The following is a 27,565-nucleotide window of genomic DNA, read 5'->3' on the forward strand; positions in this document are numbered from 1 at the left end:
TTATATTTAATTATGAGATAATCTTCATCTATCAGGTTCAGGATTTTTTTAACTTATTTTCACTTTAAATTTCTCAGTGGAAGTTAAGAGGGGTGAGAAAGCATTAAGATGATAAATGGACAGATGGTAAAACTCACTTGTGGTCATGGTGACTAATACTAATCTCTTCTGAAAATCACTCTGATGATTTCCCTCAGAGATTGAGAGCTTACTGAAATGTTCTTGGGAGTCCTGATTTTAATAACTCTCATGTTACAGAGCTCTCTTGATGGTATTTCTTCTTGAGCAATTAGAGTTGGGAAACCTTCCCCTTCCATCTCCAGGATGGTAGTGATAGAAAAAGATGGTAGCATTCATGAATTGATGTTCTCAAGAGACTTTGGAGTGAGGAGAAAAAACTTGAAAGAAGAGGAGCCATCTGTTTTATTCCTAAAAAACAACTTCTTCCAGAATTGTCATGTTTTTCTGAGGCATGCCCAAGACGACTTGCAAGGCAATCTCAGGAGCTCTGGATGTAAGCGTTGGAAAGCTCGCTCCCTCTCAGCGAGTCCTTTGGTGTCACTGGTTTCCAAGTTTTCTCTGCAGGGTTGCACTGGGCTACCTCTCTTCAGCCATTCCCTCAGAGGGAAAAACTTTGAGACCAGATGGTGGAGCTCTGGAGTCAGAGGAAATGGGTCCCTTCAGCATGGAGCTGCTGCTCTTCAGCCACTTCTGATGTTTTTACATGTGGAGCCTGACACCATGTGATTATGTCAAACCAAGTCACATTGTCCGGTGGAGATAAATAATCAGGTCTTTTATAGCCACTGACTTGGTGAGAACAGTAATGGGAATGCAATTGAAGGACTTTGCATTTCTGGTGTCTTCCTTCTGAAGTGCCTGTTGATTGATGTTCTCTGATCACCTGAGCCCCTAAAGGCATTGTTTCCAGTACTTTGTACACAGTCAAAAGCACAGACTGAATGGACTGTCTTTTACATGGCTTTAAGGGTAAACTTGTGTGTTCCACTGACCATACCTTTACCTCAGCCCCTCCAGTGACATAGCACAGAATCCTGAGAGACAGATTCCCCAACCGTTCCTCCCTCTCCCCTCCCATCATCCCCTAAGCTGTTCACAAGGGCACTCTGGAGACATCGGGGACTGACCTCTTAAGCTCTCGTCTGGCCTCAGTAGGTGAGGGCCATGTTGATGAAATTCTTTGTAAAGGTGGTACACTAACATTTACCTTTGCCAGGAGTTTGAGTGGGTCCAGTCAGTCTCAGATTCACAAATATTCAGAAGCCCAGGTAAAAGCTGCTAGTTCTCTTTTAGAAGTTATGTATGTGACTTGCAATGATGAAAATTTCTTCCCAGTTAAATGGCAGTTTATATCACTATGTGTGTAGTATTTTACAGTGTTAACAACACTCCCAAGCTGTATTCCATTGAGCTCTCACATGAAAAGTGTGCTTTCTCTTCAGCCACTACTTCAGGTACAGTACACGGTGTTTAGAGCTGACATCTTCCAGTGCCAGCGTGTGCACTCTGTTTGTGTGAAATGTTTAAGGATATACAATTGTACTGTATGTAAGTTGGTCCTTGTTCTCCATAAAACTGTGCTGCTACAGTGTACTGGGAATTAACAGGGATGGGGAAGAGCTGTATTTTGGTTCCTGTGAGGTCCTGCTAGTGGTTTTAGGAGTGGTTACAATGAACTTTTACTGACATTTAACAATATGTAAACAGTTTGTGGGGATTCCCTGATGGCTCAGGTGGTAAAGAATCTCCTTGCAATGAGGGAGACCCGGGTTCAATCTCTGGGTCAGGAAGATCCCCTGGAGAAGAAAATGGCAACCCACTCCAGTATTCCATGAACAGAGGAGCCCGGCGGGCTACAGTCCGTGGTGTCACAAAGAATCAGACACAACTGAGCTACTTTCACCTGGTGGCCCAGCGGTAAAGAATCCTCCTGCAACACGGGATACACAGAGGACTCAGGTTTAAATCCTGGTCAAGACGATCTCCGGAGGAGGGCAAGGCAACCTACTTCAGTATTCTTGCTGGGAAAATCCCATGGACAAGGAGCCTGCCAGGCTACAGTCCAAAGGGTCACAAAGAGTCAGACACAGAGTGAGCACACACACACACCAACTTTGAAATACTGAAACATCAATTACCACTTGGATTGACATATTAGACTCATACTGTTAGTGATTTTCTCTTTAGAAGGTATAGAGGTATACAGTTGATCTCTGGACATGCAGGGGTTAGGCGTGTCGATCTTCCATGGAATAGAAAATCTGCATGTAATTTATAGTCAGCTCTTCATGTTTATACTTGGCCTTCCATGGCCAGTGTTCATCCAAATCTGTGGTTCCTCATTCTCAGATTCACCCTGTCTGGGATCATGTATTTCTGTCGTATTTACCATTGAAAAAAATCCCTGTATGAGGAGACTCATGGGGTTCAAATTCATGTTGTTCAAGGCTCAACATAGGTTTAGTTCCCAGAAGACTTGATGAATTGTTGACACCAAACACTAATCTCTATCACCAATTTAGTTTTGCCATTGCTAAAGATGACATCATTACCATATTTAAAGTTGAAAGAGGCTTTGCGGGGGAGGGGTCTCTTAGGCGCCTCACCTAACCCCGCTGCCGAGTTGTTGCTTCTCGCGGGGAGCCCTTCTCCCTGGCGAGTTAAAAAAAATAAAATTAAAAAAAAAAATAAAGTTGAAAGATAATTGTCATTCTGCCTTTCTCCACTCTAAACTGAACATTTTTCTGTCTGTAGTCTTGTTTTACCATTGATGTAGGGTTTTATATTCTGTATATGCGGCCAGTGAAAAGTATGTGTATCTGAAAAGAGAAGCCAAAATTGTTTAGCTTAGAAATGAAAACATTTTTGGAGACCAGATATAAATACAGGGACAAAGCTCAGAAACAGTAAACTGCTAGGATTGTCACCAAACACAGGGCAGGAAAAGCTAAGTCAGCACTTAATTTGCTCCAGAGGTGTCACTAGAACTTCATTTTCCCTTTCTGTGTTGCAAGCTTCCCCTGTCTGTCTTAACAGGAACTGAATTCTATAAGTACCACCATAGAAGTTATGAGAATTTTGTTCTCCATGTTGTCCTTTCTCATTTAGCTCTTTTTTTTTTGGCTGTGCCATGTGGTTTATGTGATCTTAGCTCCCTGCCCAGGGATTGAACCCAGACTAACGGCAGTGACAGTCTGGAATCGTAACCATTAAGCCATGGGGAACTCCTTATTTGGGTTTAATTTCAGAACTAAAATAGGATGCATAACCATTTGAAGATCCTGCTTTAGCTCTGCCCTCTGCAGCGCTTTCTGTTCCTTCCTTGGACAGAACCAGTGAGTCTAGACGTGTCACCTTCTTTTGACATCTTAGCTTTGGAATGTTAAAAATGACTAACACATTACTATGCTAGTTGGGGTCTAAGCACTCGTGTGTGTATGTATGCCCAGTCACTCAGTCATGTCTGACTCCTTGTGACTCCATGGACTGTGGCCCACCAGGCTCCTCTGTCCATGCAATTTTCCAGGCAAGAATACTAGTGTGTGTTGCCATTTCCTACTCCAGGGTATCTTCCTGACCCAGGGATCAAACCCGTGTCCTTGGGCCTCCTGCATTGGCAGGAGGATTCTTTACCACTGTGCCACTGGGGAAGCCTTTAACACTCATAAGATCTCTTGTAATTCTTACAACAAAAGATAAAAATAAGACAACTGAAGGGCCAAAAGTAGAATAACATCACTAATAACTGTGTAGTTGTCATTTGAATCTGACTAGCTAAATTCCAGAGCCCATGTTACCATTACCAATCAGTATTTATTTCATAGTATATACTTTAAGACACCAACTTTGGTGTTTAACAGCACCAAGAACAGCACCATATCAAAGATACTTTGCTTAATACTCTGATTAGGGTTAGAATATGTTTTAGGTCAAAAGCTGCCAATTGATAGGCTAATTTTGTTTGGCCTGTCCTACATTTTCCAAACTACCTGAATGCTTTTTCAGGTATATGTGGAAAGTGGCAGGGTCCTGTATGATCCTATCCCAGCAATAAGTAAGAACTGATAGCTTATTCATTTTCTGGTGGCTCAGACAGTAAAGAATCCTCCTGCAATGCAGGAGACCTGGGTTGCATCCCTGGGTTGGGAAGATCCCCTGGAGGAGGTCATGGTCACCCCAGGATTCTTGCCTGGAGAATCCACATGGACAGAAGAGCCTGGTGGGTTATAGTGTCTGGGGTTGCAGAGAGTCAGACACAGCTGAGCAACTAAGCACAGCACAGCACTGCCCTTGAAAGTTTTAGCCAATTCCTCTACCATTTAGCCCCAGAGATACAACAAACTTCTCCAATGCAGGAGTTCCCTCTACTAAGTCATCAAATGATACAACCTGGAGATCATGGAACTAAAGAACCAGCCCTTGTTTACTACGAACCCACCCCCCAACCTTAGCTCTCTTGAGAAAAGGCTGCAGTGAATTGTCAATGTATCTGACAATTGCTCTTGGTTGCTAAAATCAGATGGTCAACACTGAAATCAGATTGATTATATTCTTTGCAGCTGAAGATGAAGAAGCTCTATACAGTCAGCAAAAACAAGACCTGGAGCTGACTGTGGCTCAGATCATGAGCTCCTTATTTATTGCAAAATTCAGGCTTAAATGAAGAAAGTAGAAAAAACCACTGGGGCTTCCCTGGTGACTCAGATGGTAAAGAATTGCCTGCAATGCAGGAGACCTGGCTTCAATCTCTGGGTCAGGAAGATCCCCTGGAGAAGAGTATGGCTACCCACTCCAGTATTCTTCCCTAGAGAATTCCATGGACAGAGGAACTTGGCAGGCTACAGTTCATGGGGATGCATAGAATTAGACACGTTTGAGAGACTAACACTTTCACTTCCAGAGAAAAACACTAGGCCATTCATGTATGACCTAAATCAAATCCCTTATGATTAGACAGTGGAGGTGATAAATAGATTCACGGGACTAGATCTGGTAGACAGAGTGCCTGAAGAACTATGGACAGAGCTTTGTAACATTGTACAGGAGGCACTGACCAAAACTATCCCCAAGAAAAAGAAATGCAAGAAGGCAAAGTGGTTGTCTTAGGAGGCCTTACAAATAGCTGAGGAAAGAAGAGAATTGAAAGCAAGGGAGAAAAGGAAAGGTACACCCAACTAAATGCAGAGTTCCAGAGATGAGTGATGAGAGACAAGAAGACTTTCTTCAGTGAACGATACAAAGAAATAGAGGAAAACCACAGAAAGGGTAAGACTAGAGATCTGTTCAAGAGTCTATCAATTATTGATATTTGATATAAATATCAATCTATTGATATGTCTTTGGAAATATCAAAGGAATTTCATCCAAATATGGGCTCAGTAAAGGACAGAAATGGTAAATATCTAATAGAAGCAGAAGATATTAAAAAGTGGCAAGAATACACAGAAGAATTATACAGAAAAGGTCTTAATGATCCAAATAAACACAGAGGTGTGCTCACTCACCTAGAGCTGGACATCCTGCAGTGTGAAGTGAAGTGGGCCTTAGGAAGCATCACTACCAACAAAGCTAGTGGAGGTGACAGAATTCCAGCTGAGCTATTTGACTTCACACTCCAGGATGTATGGCTCTAGGTGAGTGCCCACATCATTGTGGTTATCTGGGTCATTAAGAACTCTTTTGTATAGTTCTTCTGTGTATTCTTGCCACCTCTTCTTAATCTCTTCTGCTTCTGTTCGGTCCTTACCATTTCTATCCTTTATCGTGCCCATCCTTATGTGAAATGTTCCCTTGATACCTTCAATTTTCTTGAAGAGATCTCTAGTCTTTCCTATTCTATTGTTTCCCTCTATTTCTTTGCACTGTTCACTTAAGAAGGCTTTCTTACCTCTCCTTGCTGTTCTGGAACTCTGCATTCAGTTGGGTATATCTTTCCTTTTCTCCTTTGCCTTTCGCTTCTCTTCTTTTCTCAGCTATTTGTAAGGCCTCCTAAGACAACCACTTTGCCTTCTTGTATTTCTTTTTCTTTGGGATGGTTTTGGTCACCACCTCCTGAACAGTGTTAAAACCTCTGTCCATAGTTCTTCAGGCACTCTGTCTATCAAATCTAGTCCCTTGAATCTATTCATCACCTCCACTGTCTAATCATAAGGGATTTGATTTAGGTCATACCTGAATGGTCCAGTGGTTTCCCCTACTATCTTCAATTTAAATCTGAATTTTGCAATAAGGAGCTCACAATCTGAGCCACAGTCAGCTCCAGGTCTTATTTTTGGTGACTGTATAGAGCTTCCCCATCTTTGGCTACAAAGAATATAACCAATCTGATTTCAGTATTGACCATCTGGTGATGTTCATGCGTAGAGTTTTGTGTTGTTGAAAGAGAGTGTTTACTATGACCAGTGTGTTCTTACTGAAGTGGTTTGCATTCCCATTTCCAGTGGACCACATTTTGTCAGAATTTACACCACAACCCGTCTGCATTGGGTGCCCCTGCACGACATGGATCATAGTTTCATTGAGTTGCACAAGGCTGTGATCCATATGTTCATTTTGGTTAGCTTTGTGATTGTGATTTTTGTTCTGGAGCCTGTGGGATTGTAGTTCTTGCTTCTTCTTTCTGCCCTCTGATGGATGAGGATAAGAGGCATGTGCAAGCTTCCTGATGGGAGGGACTGGCTGTGGGGTAAGCTTGGTATTGCTCTGGTGGTCAGGGCCATGCTCAGTAAATCTTTAATCCAGTTTTCTGCTGATGAGTGGGCCTGTGCTCCCCCCGTTAGTTGTTTGGCCTGAGGAGGCCTAGTCCTGGAGTCTATAGGCTCTGTTGTAGGGCTAAAGGTGAACTCTAAAAGGACTTATGCCAACAGGTGCCTCCCGGACTGCTGCTGCCAGTGCCCCTGTCCCTGTGGCAGGCTACTGCTGATCAATGCCTCACAGGAGACTCTGAAACAGTCACAAGCAGGTCTAGCTTAGTCTCTTGTGGGGTCACTGCTCCTTTCCCTGGGTCCTGGTCCACAGAAGGTTTTGTTTGTAGCTTCCAAGAGTTTCTGCTTCCCCAAGTCCTGTGGAAGTTCTGTAATCAAATCCCGCTGCCCTTCAAAGTCAGATTCCCTGGGGATTCCCAGTTCCTTTGCTGGACCCCCAGGTTGGAAAGTCTGACATGGGGCCTAGAACCTTCACAGTAGTGAGAAATCTTCTTTGGGATTACTGCTCTCCAGTTTGTGGGTTGCCCACCTGGCCAGTATGGGATTTGACTTAAACATGATTGCACCCCTCCCACCATCTCACTGTGGCTACTCCTTGGTCCTTAGACATGGGGAATCTTTCTTCATGGGTTCCAACATCCTCCTGTCGAAGGTTGCTCAGCAGCTAGTTGTGTTTTGGGCGTTCTTGCAGGAGACGATGGGCACACGTCCTTCTACTCTGCCACCTTGATATCTCATTTTCCACTATACTATACTAGAAATGTTTTCTTTCTATGATTTTACAGTGTGCATTTGGTGTCCTGAGCACTCATATGATCTCATTTTAATTCTTACAACTAAAGAATTAGCCTCTATACAGATGAAGTAACTGAAAGGCCAAAAAGAGGCTATTGGTACCTAGCGTCAACAACGTTCCTAAAACCCCAGGTAATACCAGTGGGCTAAAAGGAGACTCAGTGATTGTCCCATGGTGAATGCAGAGGAGAGAAAAAGAGTAAGATACAACTTCACAAATGCCAGTACAAACCATTGGGATTAGGTCTCTAGGAGTGAGTCTGGCAATATATTTTTTTGCTTTGTTTTCATATTTATTTTTTGTCCACACTGGGTCTTGGTTGCATCTCGCAGGATCTTTCATTGTCATGCGCAGGCTTCTCTCTGGTTGCTGCTTGTGGGCTCCAGAGCCAGAGCTTGCTTAGTTGCCTCCAGGCATATGGAGTCATAGTTCCCAGACCAGGGCTCAAACCTATGTCTCCTGCCTGACAAGGTGGATTTTTAACCATTAGATCACAAGGAAGTTCCTGGTAATGTGTTTTAGAAGCAGCTAAAGTAATTCTTATTCAATCTGATAAACGTTTGGGACTGTTAGTCATCTCCTTTTCTCTTAGCACATGCCATTTTATTATTATTTTTAATGAAAGGCTTTTCTCTGCTCAGGTGTCAAAGGATATTAAGGCCCAAATAATAGGGCTCAGGTGTCAAAGGATATTAAGGCCCAGATAATAGGGCTCAGGATTTACACCATTTGAAATTTGATTTCTTTTCTCTTTTTTGGCCACGCTGTGCAGCTTATGGAATCTTAGTTCCCTAACCAGGGACTGAATGCTAACCCTCAGCAGGGAAAGCTCAGAATCCTAACCACTGGACTGCCAGAGAATTCCCTGAAATTTTATTTCTAACACACTTGGTATTAAAGTATAAAAGCTCACAGTGCATTTGCTCTTAATATCCTGATCAGAAACACCCACCCTGAGGTAGAGTGTCATAAGAATAGTTAAAGTGAAAATTTTGCATTTGGTATTACCTCAATCTTGATTTTAGCTCATATAGATTATTTTATATACAATAAACCATTCATCTGTCTGTAAGCCATTTATTTTCTGAAAGAAAATCAATATAGCAGAACTGAAACAAGAGCTACTTTTATATGCTGATTATAGGTACTTAAATTCCAATTTTAGAAACTAGCAAATCAGTCTAAGCCTTTTCCATCTTTTTGTCCTCAGCACCATCTGGGGTTGACAGTTCAACCTGAATGAACTCTACCTTGCAAACACCGCGGACGCTGACTCACTTGTGTCTAGATGGCGACAGCCTGACCAACTAATATGACCCACTTTCTCTCAGTCCTTTGTGCAAAGTGTCATGTTAATAAATCTGTTTGTTCAGTGGTGAGTTTTGTTCAAACATTTTGAACAAAAGGTAAAGATTTCCTCATAGGAAGGGCATGAAAGGCTGACAGCTGTCAAGTGTAGGCCAGAGACCCACCCACCTCACAACAGTCCTACAGCTGCCAGAGTTAAATGATTAGCCTATGGTGGCCACACACCCCTATGGGCTTCTGCCTGGACTTCAGGTTTTTTAAAAATATATATGTGTCTATGTTTATGTAAACCTGAACATATCAGTTTGGGTAGAGTTTTATATAAACATGATAGATATGTTGTATTTTTTAAAACAAATATTGCTCAGATAAATCAGATATTTATTTTGTCTGAATCACAAATGGCAAAAGAAAAAGAGCACTGTTCTTTTTCAGAAAGAACTGGTCAAATTGACTTATTTTTAAAGTGATACTTGACTATGGCCCGTTAAACTTGACTTGGATTTAATTAAACAGCCCTTGGTAACTACTAGTATTTGCACTGCTGCTGCTAAGTCGCTTCAGTCGTGTCCGACTCTGTGCGACCCCAGAGATGGACCCCGCCAGGCTCCCCCGTCCCTGGGATTCTCCAGGCAAGAACACTGGAGTGGGTTGCTATTTCCTTCTCCAATGCATGAAAGTGAAAAGTGAAAGTGAAGTCGCTCAGTCGTTTCCAACTCCTAGCGACCCCATGGACTGCAGCCTACCAGGCTCCTCCGTCTATGGGATTTTCCAGGCAAGAGTACTGGAGTGAGTTGCCATTGCCTTCTCCAGTATTAGCACATCATTTCCAAAGAAGACTTTTCTTTATTTGACAGTTATATTTCATCCTGGTTGTCAGTATCCTCCATGATTGTCATTTTCTCTATTGTTTTTCTTGAAATTTTTTCCCCAGAGATATGATGGTATTTTCCAAAGAGCTTAATACCTAGGAACAGGATCCAGAAATTATACTTTAACCAATGATCAGTTTTCCATTCTGCACTGTAACTCAGCCCATTCTAACATTGTGGGTATAAAAAGAATTCTAACACTGAGCTTTGTAAGGCCCAACAGAAGATAATGATAATTTTCTTCCTAATGTATGTATAGTCCCACCATGTCTTTTCTTCCCCCTTTTCCCATTAATACTCCAGACATGGTTTCTAGGTCAAAGTCTATTTCTGTAGTGGCTAATGTTTCTAATGCTGACTCTCCTAGGGAATGTTAAGCATTTTAAGTTATTTATAGCAAGTGGTATGAGATTAGAACTAGACTGGGGCTTGGAAGATTAGTCCACAGGTCACAAACTGCCTGCCTGCATGTGGGTTATAGCTTTTTATTTTGACCCAGAGATCTGACAGAATGTGGTCCACTGGAGAAGGGAATGGCAAACCACTTAGTATTCTTGCCTTGAGAACCCCATGAACAGTATGAAAAGGCAAAATGATAGGATACTGAAACGGGAACTCCTCAGGTTGGTAATGCCCAATATGCTACTGGAGATCAGTGGAGAAATAACTCCAGAAAGAATGAAGGGATGCAGCCAAAGCAAAAACAATACCCAGTTGTGGATGTGACTGGTGATAGAAGCAAGGTCCGATGCTGTAAAGAGCAATATTGCATAGGAACCTGGAATGTCAGGTCCATGAGTCAAGGCAAATTGGAAGTGGTCAAACAAGAGATGGCAAGAGTGAATGTCGACATTCTAGGAATCAGCAAACTAAAATGGACCGGAATGGGTGAATTTAACTCAGATGACCATTATATCTACTACTCTGGGCAGGAATCCCTTAGAAGAAATGGAGTAGCCATCATGGTCAACAAAACAGTTGAAATGCAGTACTTGGATGCTATCTCAAAAATGACAGAATGATCTCTGTTCATTTCCAAGGCAAACCATTCAGTATCACAGTAATCCAAGTCTATGCCCCAACCAGTAATGCTGAAGAAGCTGAAGTTGAACGGTTCTATGAAGACCTACAAGACCTTTTAGAACTAACACCCCCAAAAGATGTCCTTTTCATTTTAGGGGACTGGAATGCAAAAGTAGGAAGTCAAGAAACACCTGGAGTAACAGGCAAATTTGGCCTTGGAATACGGAATGAAGCAGGGCAAAGGCTAACAGAGTTTTGCCAAGAAAATGCACTGGTCATAGCAAACACCCTCTTCCAACAACACAAGAGAAGACTCTACACATGGACATCACCAGATGGTCAACACCGAAATCAAATTGACTATATTCTTTGCAGCCAAAGATGGAGAAGCTCTATACAGTCAGCAAAAACAAGACCGGGAGCTGACTGTGGCTCAGATCATGAACTCCTTATTGCCAAATTCAGACTGAAATTGAAGAAAGTGGGGAAAACCACTAAACCATTCAGGTATGACCTAAATCAAACCCCTTATGATTATACAGTGGAAGTGAGAAATAGATTTAAGGGACTAGATCTGATAGAGTGCCTGATGAACTATGGACGGAGGTTCATGACATTGTACAGGAGACAGGGATCAAGACCATCCCCATAGAAAAGAAACGCAAAAAAGCAAAATAGCTGTCTGGGGAGGCCTTACAAATAGCTGTGAAAAGAAGAGAAGCGAAAAGCAAAGGAGAAAAGGAAAGTTATAAGCATCTGAATGCAGAGTTCCAAAGAATAGCAAGAAGAGATAAGAAAGCCTTCCTCAGTGATCACTGCAAAGAAATAGAGGAAAACAACAGAATGGGAAAGACTAGAGATCTCTTCCAGAAAATTAGAGATACCAAGGGAACATTTCATCCAAAGATGGGCTCAATAAAGGACAGAAATGGTATGGACCTATTAGAAGCAGAAGATATTAAGAAGAGGTGGCAAGAATACACAGAAGAACTGTACAAAAAAGATCTTCACGACCCAGATAATCACAATGGTGTAATCACTCACCTAGAGCCAGAGATCCTGGAATGTGAAGTCAACTGGGCCTTAGAAAGCATCACTATGAACAAAGCTAGTGGAGGTGATGGAATTCCAGTTGAGCTATTTCAAATCCTGAAAGATGATGCTGTGAAAGTGCTGCACTCAATATGCCAGCAAATTTGGAAAACTCAGCAGTGGCCACAGGACTGGAAAAGGGCAGTTTTCATTCCAGTCCCAAAGAAAGGCAATACCAAAGAATGCTCAAACTACCACACAATTGCACTCATCTCACACACTAGTAAAGTAATGCTCAAAATTCTCCAAGCCAGGCTTCAGCAATACGTGAACCGTGAACTTGCAGATGTTCAAGCTGGTTTTAGAAAAGGCAGAGGAACCAGAGATCAAATTGCCAACATCCACTGGATCATCAAAAAAGCAAGAGAGTTCCAGAAAAACATCTATTTCTGCTTTATTGACTGTGCCAAAGCCTTTGACTGTGTGGATCACAATAAACTGTGGAAAATTCTGAAAGAGATGGGAATACCAGACCACCTGATCTGCCTCTTGAGAAATTTGTATGCAGGTCAGGAAGCAACAGTTAGAACTGGACATGGAACAACAGACTGGTTCCAAATAGGAAAAGGAGTACATCAAGGCTGTATATTGTCACCCTGCTTATTTAACTTATATGCAGAGTACATCATGAGAAATGCTGGGCTGGAAGAAGCACAAGCTGGAATCAATATTGCTGGGAGAAATATCAATAACCTCAGATATGCAGATGACACCACCCTTATGGCAGAAAGTGAAGAGGAACTAAAAAGCCTCTTGATGAAGGTGAAAGAGGAGAGTGGAAAAGTTGGCTTAAAACTCAACATTCAGAAAGGGAAGATCATGGCATCTGGTCCCATCACTTCATGGGAATTAGATGGGGAAATAGTGAAAACAGTGTCAGACTTTATTTTTTTGGGCTCCAAAATCACTGCAGATGGTGACTGCAGCCATGAAATTAAAAGACGCTTACTCCTTGGAAGGAAAGTTATGACCAACCGAGATAGCATATTCAAAAGCAGAGATATTACTTTGCCAACAAAGGTCTGTCTAGTCAAGGGTAGGGTTTTTCCAGTGGTCATGTATGGATGTGAGAGTTGGACTGTGAAGAAAGCTGAGCACCGAAGAATTGATGCTTTTGAACTGTGGTGTTGGAGAAGATTCTTGAGAGTCCCTGGACTGCAAGGAGATCCAACCAGTCCATTCTAAAGGAGATCAGCCCTAGGATTTCTTTGGAAGGAATGATGCTAAAGCTGAAACTCCAGTACTTTGGCCACATCATGTTTTCTAAAGTGTTGACTGAAACACGTCTGTTTGTTGGTGGCACCTGAAGAGCCTCATAGTAGGTGCAGATGGCAACTTTAAAAATAATTACCCTGAGCCAGTAGAGAAGAGTGCATATAATACATAGAACAGTGAGTTAGTGTCTAGACTGCAGATAGACGTTCAAACATTCCTGCATTTTTCCCTTCCCCAAACGCTAGACATCACCTTGCAGTCAGAGTATTTCTCTACTACAGAAAATATCAAGGAAGAGGAAATCATCACCACAGATCATATTACATGCATTTTAGTGTATTTTTTGTTTTCTTACCTTGCATTCTTGTTTTTATCTCAGTGGGTACTTTCTTTTCCCCACTTTGGTTTTCTTTCCCAGGCCTGGAGTCAGAATAAATCTGAGGCATAGCAGTTAGGACTTCAACAAGATGGAACTAGTTTTTACAACCCTAGGGCTTACAGAGGAGCTTGGGGCCTCAGGTATACTTCACATTTATTATCTTCTTTGTTTCTTGTGTTTTCTGCAGTGTCATGCCAGATTAGCAGTAGCCCAAAAGGACTAAATCTTTCCACTCCCACAATACTGCCATTTGAGGGAAAAGGGATTGTTGTAGCAATTTACCTTTGTATTCTTAGAAATACTTTCAAAAAGTATAAAGATGAATACACAAGTATTTAATGTTAGACATTTATGTTTGTGGTAAATAAGTCAAGTTTCTGTATGAGAGTGAGGTGTAGAGTGGTAAACCAATTTTTTTTTTTTTAATTTCACTGGCACCCCCCTTGCAGTGCGCCCTGCTGCCCCACAGGGGCCCTCAGGGCAGAACCAAATTTAAATAACAACGTGGCCATTCATTTGCCTCTGATGTAATTTTTGCCGATTCTAAAAAGGACTTTGTGAAAGCCTTAATTACCCTGCCCTGTCTGGAGAGAATTAAGCGATGAATACAGCATCACATTTAATATGAAGAAATTTTTTCTATAGCCATTATATAACTTCTAATTTTCAGATTGATTTGGCATAATATAGATTATTTTCTGCCACTAACTAAAAAATAAAAAATTTAAAAGTCAGAAAATCATGTCCTAGGTTCTAAAAGACATCAACAAATACATTTTTTAGTTGACTATTTATGATTGTTGATTTGGAAGTCAACATCTTAAACAATTGAAGGCTATGAGAATGCTGGCTGAAACTTCTGCAGTATAATTGGCCACATATTGAAAATTCATTCTTCGTAGGTACTTTTCAGAAGGCTTCTTATTTTTCTTGTGTGTAACTTCATTTTTTGTACCTATTGAAGAATCGAGGTCTAATGTAATCCTTGTACATAGAGTAGAGAACACCTAGAAACAAAATACGTATATCAATAGAGTATTCACGGGAAACAAACACTGCATTTCTTCACTTGTATTTTTTCTAAAACTAACCTACAATTAAAAACAAACACCCTCTATCTTATTAATTTTGGGTTTAGATCATACAAGTGGCTCCAGGAAAAAACAAAACAAAACTCAACTTCGATCCCTGAGTTGGGAAGATCCCCAGAGTAGGAAACAGCAACACACTTGAACCAACCCAGTATTCTCGCCTGGAAAATCCCATGGACAGAGAAGCCTGCTGGGCTGTACAGTCCGTGGGGTCACAAAGAGTTGGACACATGCACGCTACCTCTTAAATGTAGGTGTTTCCTGGAGTTCTGATCCCAATGCTTTTCTCACCTCATTCACACCTGTTGTTTCACTTGTAAGCAAGTAGATCTCTCTTCTGAGAGTGAGACCCACATATAGACTATATTAAATGTGACATTTCTACATCCCATATGTAGATGGTCTCCAAAACTTGTATATAAGCAAATATGTTGAGCATGCCCCTCAAAATGTGCACTTATAAACAAAATAAATGTACTATAGTCAGTCAATATACTGATAAATCTTTTCTGTTTTGTTTTGTTTTTGGCTTTGGCTGCGCAGTGTGGCATGTGTGCTTGGGTGAAAAATCATCTCGGTTGTGTCTGACTCTTTATGACCTTATGGACTGTAGCACACTGCGCTCCTCTGTCCATGGGATTCTCCAAGCAAGAATACTGGCATGGGTTGCCATGCCCTCCTTCAGGGGATCTTCCTGAACCAGGGATGAAACACGTATCTCCTGCATTGGCAGGCAGGTTCTTTACCACTAGCACCACCCGGGAAGCTCAGTAAGGCATGCAGGATCTTAATTCTTCCACCAGGGATAGAACCCATGCCCCCTGAATTGGGGGTGGGGAGTCTTAATCACTGGACTACCAGGGAAGTCCCCCCACAGGCATCTTTCTAAACTGTTATCCTGACTATGTGTAAACCCTCCCCTGTTTAAACCCTTCGCTGGTTTACTTCATCTTGTTACTCCTCAACTAGCAACCATGAAAATCTACAGGGGGATCTGTTTTATATCAATTTAGCTCAGCTGTCACTATGTTTTCCAGGATTCCCTTCTCTGCATGGTGGTGGTGGTAGTTTAGTTGCTAAGTTGTGTCCGACTCTCGCGATCCCGTGGACTGTAGCCCGTCAGAATCCTCTGTCCAAGAATACTCTAGTAGTTTGCCATTTCCTTCTCCAGGGATCTTACCTGACCCAGGGATCAAACTCGTGTCTCTTGCACTGCAGGCAGATTCTTTACCAACTGAGCTACTAGGGAAGCCTCCTTTTCTGCATAGTTCTGAGTTAGCTTGGCCATGAGAGACATTTGACTTGAGATCTGAAGGTGAAAAGTGAAGCAGCACCTGCCAAATACTTTTTGCACTTGTTAGGCTTAGTATAGAGGACCAGGTGCTATTATAGTTTGTGTGTGTTGTTTATCTGCTGGCTGTCTCTGCTACTGTTGGGCAGCAGTCAAGCCCACAGGCCTTTCAGCTCCTTGTGAATCTCCTCTATTAGCTTTTCTGGCTCCTGGGCCAGATGTGGATAATAGAAGGTGCCAGCTTTTCTGAACAGGCATGCCATCTAGGTCAGAGTCGACAAGATTCTGACTCAAGTTTCCACCTGTCTTTGTGGGTTCCACTTCATCCTTGCAGAGTCTAGTTTCTTTTTCCTTCCCAACTGCTGCGTTATTCAGGTGCCAGGATTAGAAATATAACCAACAGCCTAACATGGACTGTTTGACCAGCTCCCCAAATTGCTTAAGGTCATATCTCTATAATAAATCCCTTTTTCTGTATCACTACTAGTAGTTTTCGAAGGAAATGGCAACCCACTCCAGTATTCTTGCCTGGGAAATCCCATGGAGAGAGGAGCCTGGCTATAGTTCATGAGTTTATGAAAGAGCTGGACATGACTTAGTGACTAACAACAAAAACAGCTAGTAGGTTTGCTTATCGGATTGAACAGAATGATACAGAATTTGGTATTAGAAGCTCCCAGAGGAACATAACCCTAACATAACATAACATAACCCAGAGGATTGGTTCTGTGAATTAGTTCTGGGTTATTTGGAGTTGGTTCTCTAATCTGATTAGATTTAAAGGTATTAATGGCCTTTCTCCCCACTTTCAGTGGCTAAGAGTATGCTGGCAGTCCATGGCATACATTAGCAAAACATTTAAAAAATTATCACCTTGCAGATACCCTTAACCAGGTGCCTATAGAAAGCAAGACCTTAGGTGATCAAGTATATACTGCCGTAGAACATTTAGTGGAAATATGAAGTATAATATAGCTGGTTACTTCTAAGTGTACTGGAAAACTTGGGAAAACTATACAATGGACTCATGGCTTTTTTTTTTTTTAAAGATGCAATTTATTTTTTTATTTAGATACACAAGGTCTCACAAAGTTGCAGCATGTGGGATCAAACCCAAGTCCCTGCATTGGGAGCTTGGAGCCTTAGCCACTGGACCTCCAGGGAAGTCCCTGGGCTCATAGCTTTTAATTCCTAGCTCAGGTTTGCATGAGGGATCTGAAAGCTTTATGACTTTCCAAAAAGAAACTCAATTCCTATGGCCATGAGATTGCTACTTTTGAAAAATATCCACAGAGTCTAATCTTGTGAGTGATTAATCACAACACAAAATGAATTCCCAACCTCACAACACCTCTTATATTAAAGTTTAGGGCATTGCTTTGGAAGGAATGGGACTCTGAAAATTGAAATGGGGACATATGGTCAGATTTCAGTGAAAGTGGGTCCTTGAGCCCCGATATCTTACTGACACTCCTTTGCCAGGAGAAACAGTCCTCTACATCTGTCTGAGAAAGATTGAAACTTGGACCAAAAAGTAGTCTCCACTAAATGAAGCTGAAATACCAGAACTTTCTTAGTATACTTCCATGGTAGAGCAGTGGTTCTTCTGACCTGTGGAGTAAGGGCTCTTATGGTAGGGAAAGCTAAGTGTAAACCATTCTATATGCATCTATTATCAAAGTAATACTGCATTCCCAGGGGGACTGTACAGCTTAGTGTCATCAGCAACACCTTTAAAGATGCCAGGGTGGCGATTTCTACCACATCTCTATTCATTTTGCCTCTTTTGCCAGAAGGCAGAGAGATCTTAGAGAATGATAATGGATTTATAAAAACTTAATCAGGTGATCAGTCTAATTGCAGCTATCATACAGGTGTGGTTTCAGTGCTATAGCAAACCAACAATTTTTGCTACCTGATTTGCAGCTGTTAATCTGATGGATTGCTTTTTTCTGTACACCTTTTAGTATAAAAAGACTGTCAGAAGCAGTTTGCTTTCATCTGGCAGGGCCAGTGGTATACTTTCAGTGTTCAGTCTCAGGACTGTGTGAACTTTTCAGCCCTATGCCACAATCTAGTCTGTAGGACCTTGATCATCTCTATTCCACAGGATAGCATATCAGTCCATTACACTGATCTGATCTATCAAGGGGAAATTGCTGCTATATTGTTAGGCTAGGGAAAAGGGTGTCTGGAATGTATACCTTCTGGGGCATTTCTTAGTACTCCCATGTCCTGTGATTAAAGAAGGTGGAAAATTACACCCAATACAGGAAGGATGATTAATGACCCACATCATTTAAGAATGAAGGTTTGGGTTAACAGCCCAGTCAAATAACTATGAATAGCCAAGGTGTTTTTGGAAGGCAAAGGATGGAAAAATGCCTAGTGGAAAAACATGGTTATAATATGAGCCATGCTTACCTGACCAGTTGCAAAAACAAAGACTGTGATGGTTAGGAATATTTATTCCTTGTTTTTATATGAATACACTTGTATATATCCACCAGTTTTTGTTTTTGTTTTTGTTTTTTTTTACTGTTTGCCACTTTCATTTACCTACCATCTAATATAAAAAGTGTTAATAGTAGTTAAACTTATATCTCAGTATTTAAGTCACAGGATATCAAAAGGGAACATGACTCAGCTCAAAAATGAATCAACATCACCCAAAGGGAAACTTGGGGAGAGAGCATGTTTTCGGTTATACAAGGCATGTTTGATTTTGCCATTTGTTTTTATTTGAAGGTAAGTGCATTAAGAGATGTATATATGGATACCAGGTGGACAAGTAGTAGAAGGTGATGGATTTGTGTTGTGTCAACTTAGCTAAAATGTAACTAGGTTTTCCAAAATTCCTTTCCTTTTGTCAACTACAAATTGGAACTTGCCATCTACCTTGATAAGTATTAAATCGTGCGCTGCTGCTGCAGCTCTTGATTTTCAACACCCCCCGAAAGGAGTTTAGGGTAGAAAGCAGAAATGAGGCACTCTGTGCTCAGGGAAAAACTGGGAAGGCAGGTCTTCAGATAGTTAGATATTTTCAGGAGCTGACTTAATGAGCCCAATTCTTATATCTCCTATCTAGAAAAGCACTAAAATCCTTCATAGTGATGACTATTCTTTGTGACCACCAGAAAGCTTCACAAGACTAGCAGAAACCTTCTGGAAGATACGTGTTTGACTCCATGTATTCCCCCTTCACCAAAATCACATACAGAATGATGTTACCTCCACTCCACCCGACCCCTGCCTCTTTGGAGTAATTTCTCAGAGCTATCTGAGGTGCTGCCTCCCACGCTGAAATCTTCATTTTGCCCCAAATAAACCTCAACTCGCAACTGTCACATTGTGCATTTTTTTAAGTTGACACTTTCATTCCCTGAAAAACTGCACAGGAGATATTTAGCATGAGCCTAGAAGGCAGAGGTAAAGCAACAGCCAAGGTCTCTTAACCCGCCAAGGCACTGCTGCAGCCTGTTTTTGCTTATCTGCTGGACCACTTCGTTGGCATGGGGCAGCAATCAGGAGTGCAGCCACCATGGCTCCCGCTGACTTTCCTCTTTCACTTTCTCTGACTCCTTGGCCAGGTCTGTGTTTAGTTCCAGGATGAGGGGCATCAGCTTTTTCTATGTCACTCCCAGCATCTACTTTGAAGGCTTAGAAATGGTGAGAACTCCACAAGGATTCCAGAATATCCTGTGTGTTCTAGGTCATCCTTGTAGGTTCTAGATTTTCCTTGCTTTTCTCATTTTTCATTTACCATTTCTTAATAACTGCTTGCTCTGACCACTTCAGGTCCCAGTTCCTGATACATAAGCAAGAGCCTTACAATTACATAAATCCAAATACCTATAACAATTCTCTTACTTTATGTTACTACTAGTAGTTCTACAGTCTCAACAAACACAGATTTATCTCCTACCATACCAAGCTATGTAGAGTTCCACTAACATGCCATGCTTTCGTGACTTTTTCCTCTGCCTAGAGCCCCAACTTCCTTCTCTGCTTAGTTATTTCCTCTATATTCTTGGCTCACCACATGGTTTGCATCCTTAGAGAGGCCTCCCCTGGATTCTCAGCTCTAGATGCCCCTCCTTTGTGCTTGTGCTTCCATGGCAACCTGTGTTATTTTGCTGTTGTACATTTGACTTTATACTGTCTTTTCCTGCTCTTGGTCTCAGAGAAGGCAATGGCACCCCACTCCAGTACTCTTGCCTGGAAAATCCCATGGACGGAGGAGCCTGGTAGGCTGCAGTCCATGGGGTCACTAAGAGTCAGACACGACTGAGCGACTTCACTTTCACTCTTCATTTTCATGTATTGGAGAAGGAAATGACAACCCACTCCAGTGTTCTTGCCTTGAGAATCCCAGGGATGGGGGAGCCTGGCGGGCTGCTGTCTATGGGGACGCACAGAGTCGCACACGACTGAAGCGACTTAGCAGCAGCAGCAGCTCTTGGTCTCTCTCCCTAAGGAGACTAAACTGTTGGAGAGTAGGGAGTTACTTTTTATATCCCTAGACCAGCACAGTGCCTTGCACATAGCACGTGCTCAGTGTTTGCTGAATGATGAAAATGAGAACACATTACTCTGTAGTAACGTTTCCTGTTGTATTTTGTTCAAGTATCACATATCACAACTCATAGTAAGAAGATAATTACCATATAACTCCCTCTAGGCAAGTCCCACACTCATCATCTCATAATCCTAGATCTACTCAGGCAGAATCTACTTTGCACAGTATGAAGGGGAGCTAAGAATATTGTGACTTGTTCTTATTAATGTAGACAAAAAAACCTAGATAATTTAGGTCCCAAAGTAAATTCTTTGTCTATCTGAACTATCTGATTTAGCTGTTGATATAGCCTGAATAAACCAGATAATTTTACACCATTCTTTGGATTTTACTGTGTAAATGTCACTTAATTTACAGACTAATAAAAAAAACTGCCTATTGCTCAAGCTGAATAGCTGAGTTACATAGGGTATAAACTATTCACTGGTCCTTTTATCACAGAGGATAATACAAACTATAACTTAGTTATTTACCGGGTTTTTCCTTTTAAAAATTGAAGTATATTTCACATACAACATTATGGTATACAACATAATGATTCTGTATTTGTATGTATTGTGAAATGATCATCACAATAAGCCTAGTTAACATTTATCACCAGATATAGTTACAGAATTTTTCCTTTTGATGAGAACTTTCAAGATCTACTCTCTAGGCAACCTTCAAATATGCAGTACAGCATTATTAACTATAGTCACCATGCTATATATTATATCCCCATGACTTATGCATTTTATAACTGGAATTTTGTACCTTTGCCTACTGACGTTTTTTCAGTGCTTAAAATACCACGACATTAAGCCTATAACTGGGCAGCAACCTCAACCAAGTGAAGATCGCTGCCTTTCTTTCCAATCCTCCTCCATTAATCATCTTGATCCAATATTCATGAATGAATATAAATGAATGAATAAATAAAAATACTCTCTAATCTGAATGAATGAATAATGAAAATACTCTCAAAGATGGTTAAATCATATACAAATTAAGTAGGTTACCTAGAGTCACAGCTCCTACAACAAATCCTTGGGCAGCAACTCTCATGTGAATAAGATGAATGGACATCTTCTGATCTCTTCTGTATTTTAACTTGTAAAGACCATAGGACACCACAGTCACAAAGCCTGCTATCCCTGTAAATTAAAAAAGTAGAGATATATAAATAGCAGGCTAAAATTTCCCAAGAACTTAGAGATTTGAATAAAGGGCTGCCCATGGGATCAGTATGTGGAAGATAAGCAAGCAAAACACCAAAAAAATACTTCATTAATGGATTCAGTATCTGCAGTTTTGACTCTTTCAGAAAAAATCAAATTATATAGTATAGAAACTTGTCTAGTAGTTTTCCTGAGGCATGGTTTCAAATTTGTAAGCAGTAAGACTTTTATTTGGGGCAAGCTGTTTAACCAGTGAGTGAACCAACCAAAATCTCAGCATTCATAGCTTTTGGGTGTTTGGCTTTATTCCTCTCTACTTTTTATTAGTATTAAATAAGGAGTAAATCTAGTGAAGTGAAAGAAACTTTAATATCTTAAGTGAAAATGACCTGTTGATTTTTAATAAGAGGTAAAAAGGTGTGAATATTTGCATGAGAAGCCTGTGAATCTGGGAAGAACTGTGATTCTAAAAAATTCCAGAAGCCCATACAAATATTTTTGTATTCCTTACACATGTCAAGAACTGAATATACAGCTGTGACAACCAAGATTGTATGCAGTTGACTCTAAAACAGAAACCTGAATAGCAATCAACTGAATAGGGAAAATTCTAGTAAGTGATTTGAAACAGTGTGAGAAGTTAATCCATGACAAATCAAAATAACCATATAACAAATAAGGGGATGACTATCTGAATTAGCTTGAATTTACATCTCACACCAGACCCTCCAAAAAACTCTGGATGGGTTAGAGTTAAGTATGAAAACAAAACAAATTTATTAAGAAAATCTAGAAGAAAATAGAACAGAATATTTATGACATCTAAAAAAGGGGTAAGGTAGACTTAAAGTGAGGACAAAAATGCTGTATTTTGATGACAGAATAAAGGAAACTTCTGCATGGTAAAAGCGTGGCTCTATTTGGGGGCTCTCTCTTCTACTGATTTATGCACCTACTTTCATCAATACCACATTGTCTTGACTACTATATCTCTATAGTAACCCTTAACTTCAGGTAAGGATGATTCCTCCCGCTTTTTCTCAAAAAGGTTGCTTTATGTCAAATCTCAACATGAATCAGCCGTAGGTATACATGTATCCCCTCTTGAAGCTCCCTCCCATCTCCCTCCCCATCCCAGCCCTCTAGGTTAATACAGAGCCCCTGTTTGAATTTCCTGAGCCATACAGCAAAGCAATTATCCTTCAATAAAAAATAAATAAATTTAAAAAGAGGTTGTTTTAGTCATTCTAGAACTTTTGCCTTTATATGAATTTTAGAATAAGTTTGTTTACATCTACAAAAAAACCCCAATCCTGGTATTTTGATAGGAATTACACTAAACCCATAGATGAGTTTGGGGAAAACTGACATCTTTATTGAGTCATACAATCCACGAACACAACAGTCTCTATATTCATTTAGGTCTTCTTTGATTTCTTTCATTAGCATTTTGTATTTTTCACCATACAGATTTTATACATGTTTTCTGAAGCTTGAAAGTGAAAGTGTTAGTTGCTCAGTCGTGTCTGACTCTTTGCAACACCATGGACTGTAGCCTGCCAGGCTCCCCTGTCCCCTGTCCCCTGTCCATGGAATTTTCCAGGCAAGAGTACTGAAGTGGGTAGCTATTCTCTTCTCTAGGGAATCTTCCTGACTCAGGGATTGAACCCATGTCTCCTGCACTCCAGGCAGATTCTTTACTGTCTGAGCCACCAGGAAAACCCTAATCATTTCGTTTTCTTTAGAGTGACTGTAAATGGTCTCATGGCTTTAATTTTGGCTTCCATGTGTTTGATGTTAGTATATGGAAATGCAATTGGTGCTTAACTAGAATAGCAAGTTTTGACTAACTATGTTGGCGTGTGTTTGTCTCTATGGGTGGGTGAGGATATATTTATTCTAAGAATCAGAGTAAATAATCACATTTATATGAAAATTTTGTATGCTAATTAGCAATAAGTGAAATTGAAATAAAAATGACAAACAAAAACAGCAAAAAACAAATTACAGTAAAACAGTGATGGCAGGTACACTGAGAAACAGGTACAATGCTGAAAGCTCTGTAAAGATTTAGCCAAATCATTCTGGAAAGAAATCTGAAAAGATATAATAATTGATATTAAACTAACATATGAGAAGTTTAAGAGGGAAGGGACATATGTGTACCTATGACTGATTCATGTTGATATATGACAGAAACCATCACAATATTGTAAAGTAATTACCCTCCAATTAAAAATAAAATTTAAAAAAAACTGAACATGCTTCATGCCCTGAAAATTCTACTTTGGGGAAAATACTCCAAGGAAGTAAGCAAAAGAAAAGTCAAGAAGTTGACACAAAGATGTTTATGGCTACACTATGAATGAGGAAAAACAAAACAACCCAAATGGCCCAAACAGAGGAAAAACTATCAGAGCTGTAAAAAAAATTGTAAATATAATTATACTTACATTATAGTATAATATACTACTATGAAATATTAAGTAAAAGAAGCAAAAATAAATAATCTATTGACACAGAGTTTAAATAACATGTAATGTTTTGAAGTGTCATTATTTAGACCTTAGCAGTGAGCATAAGATTTTAAACAATATAAATCAATTATAACGACAGAAGTCAAGATAAGAAATTAAAACGTTCTATAAATTATCTGCATAGAATACTCCATCCTGCGGAAGAAAATACTTAGTAGATATTCTTAATAAAACAAGTAAAACAAACTAATAATATATAATACAAATTTTATCATTTAGTTTTCTAGCAAAAACTTGGCTGTCTTCCCTTATCAAGACTCTGTTCTTACTGAAATTTGTTTTGCTTCTTTTAGAGATTAAAGTCAGACCCTTTACTGTTTTCCATACAGAATCTCTGTAGTTTGTATATAATTGAGTTTAGCTGGAAACACTTTCATCTTTCTACTTTAATCACCCTAAATGTCTCTGGAAAAACAATTTAATTTACAACAGACACAGTGATTAATCTGTTCATTATAGTGATCTGTTCAAGTGACACTGAGTTCTTGAATTTTTTTCTAGTTAAAAATGCTAAAGATGATAAAATAATCACTATAAAATTATTTGCCTCCCTTTCTTGTGCTATTACAAGCCTTAATCAAATTAAGTGAAACTTTTAAACACAGAATACTACTTTAAAGTAAAATTTTGATTATTTTTGATACGTGAATAATGACACATAAAGTTGCTAGATTTGTAGTGACATTTAATGGAAACATATGACTTATACCTATCTAGAAGCTTTTGTGGAATTAATCACAAACTTATGTTTGTCTGATTTATATATATATACATTTAAATTTTATTGAAGTATAATTGATTTACAACCTTGTGTTAATTTCTGCTGTACAACAAAGTGATTCTGTTTTACATATATATATTCTTATTCATATTCTTTTCCATTTATAGTTAATCACACTATATTGAGTATAGTTACCTGTATATATGTATGATTTAAATACTTTTTTTAAAAATAGTTTCCAGACTAAACACTAGGAGAGAGGGATGGCTGAAGTATACACTAATAATGCTTAGGGCAGCTAAAGTATCCAAAAGAGAAGGAAAAGAAAGTTTAGCTTTTGAAACAAAATACTGGTGCTTAGATTTTTTTTTTAATTCCACATATATATAGCATTTGATAAAAATGTAAACACATTAAATGTGTTGGGAAAGGATAAAGAGGCCAAGACTCCAGATACAATTATAATAATATTGATACTTCTTGCATCAAGCATTTATTTAACCATCAATCTTAGCATCTGGAACACATCAGGAAGCCAACAACAAGCCTCAGAGAATGAACACCAAAGTTCATGCTCTCAATTATATAGGTAGGCCCAGACTTTCATTCAGAGCTTCTTAACTCTGAATTGACTCACAGTTCTTTGAGCTTGGGTATCTAGCTTCTGGCAACACAAAATATTAGAAGCAAAAGTTTCTGATGGTACCCAACAGTAATGGAAGAAAGAGAAAAATCTATAAACATTGGACACAAGAACTTAAAGAGATATGTAGATCTTCCTTAACTCGTGATGGGATTATATCTTGATAAACCCATCATAAGTTGAAAATACTGTAAGTCAAAAATTCATTTAATACAACCTCACTTATTGAAGCCGAGTCTACTTTAAACGTGCTCAGAGTACCTACATTAGCCTGTAGTTAGGCAAAATCATTGAATGCAAAGCCTATTTTAGAATACAGTGTTGAATATCTCATGTAACTGATTGAATATCATACTGAAAGTGAAAAACAGGATGTTGGGTACAGAGTGGTTGTAAAGGTATTGGGTGTTTACCTTCAAGATGGTGAGGCTGACTGGGAGCTGCTGCTAGCCAGCACCATCATAAGAGTATTGTATCACACATCGTTAGCCCAGGAAAAGACCAACATTCAAAGGATGATTTCTACTTGAATGCACATTGCTTTCTCATCATCTCAAAGTCAAAAAGTCGTAACTCTGTATACAGAGTCTTGTATACATCTTAATAGTTTCTAACAGACTCAGTCTAATAAACTGATTTGGCTGCTACTGATTCTGAATCATTATAGGAAAGTTACAGTCTATTTACTCAATTCTATTTAGACTGGTTGGGAAGTTTAAAAAAAAATTTTTATATAAAACTGTAATTTTATTTTTTATATTTATTTATTGGCTGTGCCAAGAGGCATGTGGGATCTTAGTTCCCCAATTAGGGATTGAACCCATCCCCCCTGCACTGGACATGCAGAATCTTAACCACTGGACCACCAGGGAAGTACTTGGCAATGAGTACTTTTAAATAGACTGTGAATGAAAATGAATTAAATGGAATAAAAATCTGATGCTTCATAATAATAATAGCTAACATTTACTGAGTATTTGTCATATACTAGGAACCGTGCTGAAAGTTTAACTCATACATGCATAGCAGGGCTTAGCTTCAATTATCTGAAAGTATTCAATTATATAAAATATTTCAATACTCAAAGATACTGGTCGAGGTATTATTGTGTTATTACAGTTTTACAGTATCCAGTCAAGGCTTGTACTTACCTACAGGGACAAATGGGGAGTCTCTAGATTTTCTGATCAGTCGGGATAACTGGCCTTCGTCTTCATCTGCTGACCACTGGTTACCTGAAGACATTTTTCTCTCTAATAACTAGGGGATAAATGTGGTTGCTATGAATGATCAGAAAGAATCCGTTTCCCTCTTCCAATATACTCTTATGTGTTCTTCATTTGCTTGACATGACTGTCTGCTCAACTGAAATAAAGTTATCTTTCTTTCACCCTCTGCATTGTGGAATCCTTTCATTTTGTTTAGGGGTGGAGGAAAAAGAAATATACAGAGTGGTAAATAATAATCAGATTCCATGAATACAGAGTAAAACCATAGATCATAGGAGTGTTACTCAGTCCCCTTTCACTGTTCGGCATTTGTAATCATTGGGAATCTCAGAACTTCCACAAAGAGTAAGAGCAGAGTTTCTATTACAAAATACAGTTTCAAAGAATGATGGCAAAGCCAACATAGGCAAAAATTACTCCAGATTTACAGTTGCTGGGAGAATGACCACTCCAGTTCTGCAGAATGTGTAGGGTACTATAAAGTCATTGAGATTTTTACCAAGCACCTACCATGTACCAGGTGTACCTAGTCAATTGAAATAATCTTCCTTGTCTGCATAGGATGAATGAGGAAGCTAGCAAGAGCAACTATAATCACAATCAACATGAGCTGGAATTATCTGTTTGTTATCCGTGCAACCCTCTATTTTTAACCCTCAAATCTGAAATACGATGGCTTCATTCTTTGATATCAACCAGCTTTCATCAGAAAATGTAATCTGGTAAACGGCAGAAGCACAATACCTTTAGCGTACTCCACCACCTGCAGCCTGTCTTCTGGTGTTCGCTTAGCAGGAAGCCGTGGATCAGAACAGGCTTTGCAAAGACGGGACACGTTCAGGTGCAATTTCTAACTAATTGATAATGGGAAAGCCAGTACCCTCGCCCCAGCAAGGGGGAGTGGCCG

General features: G+C 39.8%; 1 protein-coding gene across 3 annotated transcripts; it reads right to left on the reverse strand.

Annotated features, from left to right (window-relative positions):
* Positions 1–14,016: 14,016 nt before the first annotated feature.
* On the reverse strand, positions 14,017–27,540 carry HIGD1C (HIG1 hypoxia inducible domain family member 1C). Of its 3 annotated transcripts, none has more exons than XM_086399485.1 (4): positions 27,403–27,540; positions 26,581–26,689; positions 21,370–21,504; positions 14,017–14,417 (listed from the first exon to the last, which is right to left on the reverse strand). In XM_086399485.1, exons 2-4 carry the CDS (start codon positions 26,672–26,674, stop codon positions 14,353–14,355), a joined length of 294 nt encoding a protein of 97 aa, XP_086255611.1. In that variant the 5' UTR covers positions 26,675–26,689; positions 27,403–27,540; the 3' UTR covers positions 14,017–14,352. The 3 variants fall into 3 exon arrangements, with proteins under 3 accessions (XP_086255611.1, XP_086255610.1, XP_086255612.1); XM_086399484.1 differs by lacking the exon at positions 27,403–27,540 and adding an exon at positions 27,169–27,307; XM_086399486.1 differs by lacking the exon at positions 27,403–27,540 and adding an exon at positions 27,087–27,143.
* Between the last annotated feature and the right edge of the window lie 25 nt (positions 27,541–27,565).

The sequence above is a fragment of the Bos grunniens genome, chromosome 5 (genome assembly GCF_055505025.1).
Source record: "Bos grunniens cultivar Pamir isolate PY7600 chromosome 5, Bosgru_T2T1.0, whole genome shotgun sequence".
NCBI classification, from domain to species: domain Eukaryota; kingdom Metazoa; phylum Chordata; class Mammalia; order Artiodactyla; family Bovidae; genus Bos; species Bos grunniens.

Coding starts and splice junctions, on each gene's coding strand:
- HIGD1C (XM_086399484.1), bottom strand. Junction 21,505..26,580: donor CTCCCCATTTGTCCCTGTAG/GTAAGTACAAGC, acceptor TTTAATTTACAG/GGATAGCAGGCTTTGTGACT. Junction 14,418..21,369: donor TGTAGGAGCTGTGACTCTAG/GTAACCTACTTA, acceptor TTTTGTTTCTAG/GTGTTCTCTACTCTATGTAC.